The following is a 6,480-nucleotide window of genomic DNA, read 5'->3' as shown; positions in this document are numbered from 1 at the left end:
CCATGTCTATTCCAAACCCACATCATCCTATGAAGTACATAATAATTCTTATATAAAACCGTTTTATACAAATATTATTGTAAAATTTAAATCCAAGTGATATTTTACCTAACCCCATTAAAATAAATTCCAACAACCACCACTTTCCATAATAAGGAAATCAACATATTTATAACATGGCTTTACCATGTTTTACGGTAAAATCATTTTACCGGAAACTTAACCCTATCTATACATAATTACATACATTTTCTATTTTCTATTGCAAGTGTCAACCAATACCAACCGACAGTCATTAGGTGGCCAATCTAACAATTAGTCACACTCGTTTAAACTGGAAATCACAAATAAAAAGATAATTAAGAACAAAAGTTAGCTCAATTGGTAAAAACTTTCTTACTTTAACCGTGAGAGTAGAGATTCGATTCTTAACAGCGACATAATTCGCTCATTTGAACCAAAAGTAAAACAAATAGAAAGACAATTACCTATCCAAATCCAAACAGAGAATCATATATATACACATAAATAATTATCCGAATCCATGTAGAACTTGGATCCAAATAGAATCATATTTATACACTTCTACGATCCTATGAATCTAATCTAATTAAAATAAAATAAAATAAAATAAAAACAAATAAAAAAAAGTATAAACCAAGGCGTTGTTCATCTCTTCCACTTTCTCCCTCAAATCACCAATATAATATCATCAAAATATTCGTAATCTGGGTTCAAATCGCGTCAGCATTATAATTGCCAAAAGTTACCCACAATTGCAATTTGAAAATTCAATTCATATTGTTTTCATACATCATTTGTCGCTACCTCAATTGGTAATTTCATCTATCTCTTACTTCAATTTATGGCGTTAAGTTTATTTCATGTTGTAATTTAATTCCAATGTTTTGCATTATTTTCTGTGTAATCTTAGCTCAGTACCAATTGGGTTTGCTGTAATTTTGTTAATTTTGCGATGGTTTGATTCAAGTTTCAATCTTTCTGTCATAATTGACTAAAATTTGAAGCGGCAAATTGACCCCAAACGTTTGAAATTACGTGAAATTTAATAAGTTGCCTTTTACTTCCCCTGTCCTAGTCAATAGTTTACCCGGTGGCGGAGCCAGAAGGGGGTTAGTTGGGGATTTGGGGTGGTCGCCCCTTGTGAACAATGCAAAAAGTTGAAAATTAGGTGAAATTTTCGATTTTTTATTTAGTTTACTCAATTACTCCCTCCGTCCCGGTCAATTGTTGTCCTTTGGTTTTGGCACAAAGACCAAGGAAAGATAAATGAGCCAATTACTAAATGATAAGTGGACTAAATTGAGTCCGAATGATCAAATTGCTCATCAAGTTCATTCTTAAAATAGAAAGGACAACAATTGACTGAGACACCCCAATATAGAAAAGGACAACAAATGACTGTGACAGAGGGAGTACATATTTACATTAGTAGTTTATTCTTGTTGAATCGCCCCCCAACGTCAAATCTTGGCTCTGCTACTGTGTTTACCTTTGTTTTTTAACAAATGGCTCAGAATGTGTTATTAGTAAGTTTTAGTTGGTTTGTAATTATTTCCAATTCCCAATTGAATGTTCACAGTCATTTACTCGTCAAATAGAGTGAATTAGCTTCGGAAAATGACTAGGATTAAGTTAAAATACATAATCGGGAAAAGTGGAAAGTGTATACATCCAGATACTTGTATCAGTGAAAATGCTGTTTTTTAAGTGCACATAATCTTGTATTAAAGGCTGAAGTAATTGAAGCTGGTTGGATTTGGATTGACCGGAACATAAGAAGAAAAGACGACAATGTTGACTAGTGTCGTCTTTTGGGGTTTGAGATGCTTCCACTGCCTGATGTAACTCGATGACGTTCATTTTAACTTTAGATCAGTTGTTGGAATCTATTCTTCCGCGACCTGAAGACACTGAGTTTTGAATATGCTTTAACAATTAACCTTTTTGCTGCTATATGGAACAATGTCCGTAATAGATCAAAAGCTATCTAGGGCTTTTGTGTATACGGACTACCATTCTTCTGTTATTCATGCTCTAGGATCAAACTTTCTACAGGACTAGCTCCGTGAATAGTCAAGTCAAATGCTTGTGAATCACAAGTTGAGAGGTATTTTAGGTGATCAGAACACATAGAAAGCTGGACTCTTAAGTTGCTGTGTAAAGCCTTTGGTAGCTTTTAAGATGCATCGTCTTTGGAAATACGAATTTGGGCGAAGGTACAACTAAAACCCCAATATGAACTGGAGAGAGCCAAAAATACTGATTTTACGTATATCTATGTATTTTCTTGTACCAGCTTGCCTCTCTGAAAGTTTCAGTTCCACAGTGCATGAATAATATTTGGAATGTATACTTCGCTTGGTTAGTGGACTTTGACGGATAATTATAGGATACTACCAAAAATCGTAGTAAACTACTTGTGAGTTGTGACCCATTCTTCCTTCCTTGACGGCTTCCACGCCAACCTACACTTGTATCATTGAATTCCAACCTTAATTATGTGTCGCTTGCCTTCCCCCGTCATTTTATCTCTTTAGAGGATATCTTCTAATCTTTGTTTTCGTATTTACTAGCAGAGCAAGATTTGATTAAATGGGTTTGATCACTGCTCACGGGAAACAACCCCTTTTCTCCTTTGGGGTCATATCAGATGTTCAGTATGCTGATATTCCTGATGGTCGCTCCTTCCTTGGTGTGCCTCGATATTATAGACATAGTGTACTTGTGCTGCAAAGGGCAGTTCAGAAATGGAATGACTCCCAAAATTTGAATTTTTCCGTCAACTTCGGTGACATTGTTGATGGGTTTTGCCCAAAAGATCAATCTCTTAGTGCTATAAAAAAGATTGCTTTCGAGTTTCAGAAGTTCAATGGTCCCGTATATCATATGATTGGCAATCACTGCCTCTATAATCTTCCTCGTGAACAGCTACTCCCATTATTGAACATTCATAGTGATAACAGTTGTGCATACTACGATTTTTCTCCAACCCCTAATTACAGATTCGTAGTTCTTGATGGCTATGACATTAGTGCAATTGGTTGGCCAAAAGACCATCCAAAAGCATTACAAGCAATGAGAATTCTCGATGAGAAAAACCCCAACTCTGAAAAGAATAGTCCTTCTGGACTCGAAGGGTTTGAAAAACGGTTTTTGATGTTCAATGGAGCTGTCGGGAAAGAGCAATTGGAATGGCTAGATCACGTTCTCCAAGACGCAACCAAGCTCAAACAAAAAGTGATCATCTGTTGCCATCTGCCTTTGGATCCCGGTGCATCATCATCAGAAGCACTTTTGTGGAATTACGACGAAGTGATGAATTTGATACACAAGTACAAGTGTGTGAAAGTCTGCCTCTCGGGTCATGATCACAAAGGGGGTTACTCGATTGATTCTCACGGGATCCATCATCGGGTTTTGGAAGCAGCGCTCGAGTGCCCTCCTGGCTTTGATGCATTTGGGCATGTAGATGTTTACGAAGACCGGGTATCACTTATTGGTACTGATAGGATGCAAAGCACGGACATGATTTTTGATTCTTGATTCGAGAATTTATTTTTATACTCCGTTTTTTTTCCTTCCCTATGGAATGTACACTAGAGAATAATCCTGCTTCAGTAGCAGCTACTATATCTCTTTAAGGTGCTGAAAGCCTGGAATCAGTTTATCAGTTACTGTAATTGAGTTTGAGTCGAGTAGTCGACAATTGTCTACTACGGAGTATATACATGATCGAAAACTTCATAAAACAACACATGTTGAGATTTGTTGATGAAATAGGTTTGCGTTAGCCATGCATGTGTGTGTACTTGTAATGACTAATGAATGTCAGCTGATGTTCCTGAGTCCTGAGTTACTGTGTGCTTTTACTCATTTTCGGGGACACATTGTAAAATTTTTGCGTAAAACCATCGACATTTTACCTTAATACTCCATACCTTTGTAGAATGTAGTTATGCATAACACCCTGATTTATCAAAGATTTAAAGGTAACTGATTGGATTTCTCTACGAGGTATCCATCCATCAGTTTTCTTATTCTCTACTACTTGTAATGGATCAAATATTACTCACAAATGACTTGTCTTTATCTACCCAAGTGGGTGATATTTGACCCGTCACAAGCTTGTAAGTTGTGACAAATATTATCAGTCATAAATGAGAATTTGTGATATGATACACCTTATTTTTTCAATTTTACATGGTATCGATACTTGCTCCGAGCTTGCTTGGATTGAGGAGTAATTTGTAAGGACTCTAGAAAAGAACCACATTTGATTCATAAGTTGAAGATGTTAATGCCCTCCATTTTTACTACCCTCTAGCAATAAGTTATTCAATATTTTGCTTTAATTTCTCTCCGGATTTGAGACTGATAGAATTATAATTCAATTCACAAGAATAGTAAAACTACAATTCAATTAATACTGCAGCATTCTCAAAGTTCATACAATCACACTCAGTACCTTTAATTATTGAGTTACAACAACCTGATGTTACCCTGATACGATCCATTGCAAATGTCCCACATAAGTCTCTTTCATGACCAATGTGGGACATTTGCAATGGATCATATCATTAGAGACTTATATGAGACATTTGCAATGGATCGTATCATACCCGTTGATCTAAGGGCTTATGTACGTATAATACAACAATGGTATAAAATGATAACCAAGAGTCCAAGAGGTCCTGCATGTAACCTTTGGAACGTATTTTGGTGCAACATATATTGGTCACATTACAGGGCTAAGAGCTTATGATGTTGTAACGTCGTACCCTTTGGATTGAAGATAAAGAGATCCAAGTAAACAATTTTCAATATTTCATTACAATTCTCATATGACGGGTATATCCGTCGCAAGCTTGTGACGGATCAGACACTATTTATGTGGGAGTAGGTAAGACAAAAGCAAAATGCCTTGGAAGTAGAAATCTGTTTGTCTTATCTACCAACGTGGATAATACTAGAGCCGTCGTTAACTTGTGACAAATATGTCCGAAAGAGAATTGGTGATTTCATTAACTAATTCCATGCAAATCAAAGGCCAAAATCCACGTAAAGTCAACGAACAGGTGTACGGTGTATGTAGGTGTACCTTATCAGGATTAGTCTTCCACTTCAATCCTTAACATACGGCATCCGCATGCAAGTTCCACGTTATTTCCTTCTTCTTAATTGTCGCCTTCATTTTAGGCTTTTCTATTTTTTTTAAACGGATCAATTTAGTCTGATTTGGGTCAAGTAAATTTGAGTCGGGGCGGCCTTCATTTCAGCCTTCATACTCTCATGAGCATGAGTAAATGAGAGTAAATAAGTCACTTTAGTCGGAGTCAAGAAGGGCATGTTTGAGTCAGGTCAGTTCGAATGTCTCATATATTTCAAATCGACTATGAATCAGGTTAAGTCGGGTTTCGTAGCTGCATAAACTATAATGTACTTGTATAGCTATATGAGCTTATGATAAAATAAAGTCTTTAACATGAGATGAGATAGTACTACGCATATACGACAGTTTCATTTAATTATTTTGTGTTCTGATTAGATTCCATGAACTAAATCACCAATGCATACGTGATAAGCCGACAAAATACACCGTACATCACTACGAGAAGTTATCAGCATTATGTCATTACTTATCACCATAATTAATAAACAACTTGGAGATGGTAAACTGATTAGGTAAAAGAGTAGTAATATACTAATATTGTATCAGATGGTCTTCCTTAACACGGTTATACCCGTCTTAATTATAAACGGGTTACATATTATTTTATATAGGTGGATAAGACAAGAGTTTGTTTTTATCTGGACAATTTGTTTTTGTGTCATACATTTATTTGAACCATTTTATTGTTTAAGACGGATAGGTGTTGAATGTTGACTAACACTTCAGGCCTTGTATAGTGTGTATTCTTGTGGGTCATTATCTGATGCCATGTTGATGTAACTAATTGCAAATTTAATCAAAGTCAACTGTTTATAATAACTAAGTAGTGGAGGTTTTATGTCAATGCTTACACTAATACAACTGTTTATAATAACTAAATACAGATATATAGCTTGGCCTATAAATCTATAATAAAGACAATATAACTAGCAAATGTTTGACCTTTCTTCCTAATTTTGTGACACTGCCAAGGATTTCAATTGCTATAACAGGTTTGGCGAATGGAGGTGGGGTAAATCGTTTCAGGATAAAATTTGTAGTGCTGAACGGAAATGAAAAGGATCCAAACTTATAAACGAAAGCAAGGTCACATACAAAGTAGTCACTCATCACCGCGTGTATTAAAAATATGGTTCATTGTCTGAATCGGTCTATAAGGCAATTTTACCCTAAGGTTATGTGCAAACGGATTTGAACTACTTAGAAATACGGTCTTAATTAAATACTATTAAAAAATACGGTGTAGTTATCAATGATTGCGATAATGAATGTAAATTAGACACAAA

The 6,480-nt window shown here is 35.6% G+C and overlaps 1 protein-coding gene across 2 annotated transcripts; it reads left to right on the top strand.

Annotated features, from left to right (window-relative positions):
* The first annotated feature begins 596 nt into the window (after positions 1-596).
* On the top strand, positions 597-3,919 carry LOC141622518 (manganese-dependent ADP-ribose/CDP-alcohol diphosphatase-like). Of its 2 annotated transcripts, none has more exons than XM_074438555.1 (2): positions 597-836; positions 2,598-3,919. In XM_074438555.1, the coding sequence occupies exon 2, from the start codon at positions 2,617-2,619 to the stop codon at positions 3,565-3,567; it is 951 nt and encodes a 316-aa protein (XP_074294656.1). In that variant the 5' UTR covers positions 597-836; positions 2,598-2,616; the 3' UTR covers positions 3,568-3,919. The 2 variants fall into 2 exon arrangements, with proteins under 2 accessions (XP_074294656.1, XP_074294655.1); XM_074438554.1 differs by having other exon boundaries at positions 598-836; positions 2,601-3,919.
* Positions 3,920-6,480: the final 2,561 nt, after the last annotated feature.

This window comes from Silene latifolia, chromosome X, assembly GCF_048544455.1.
Source record: "Silene latifolia isolate original U9 population chromosome X, ASM4854445v1, whole genome shotgun sequence".
NCBI classification, from domain to species: Eukaryota; Viridiplantae; Streptophyta; class Magnoliopsida; order Caryophyllales; family Caryophyllaceae; genus Silene; species Silene latifolia.
Note: the sequence above shows the minus strand (reverse complement) of the source record. Positions and strands in the feature narration are given on the sequence as shown.

What these genes read in the sequence shown, in the direction of transcription:
- LOC141622518 (XM_074438555.1), top strand. Translation starts at nt 2,617, where the DNA reads ATGGGTTTGATCACTGCTCACGGGAAACAACCCCTTTTCTCCTTTGGG.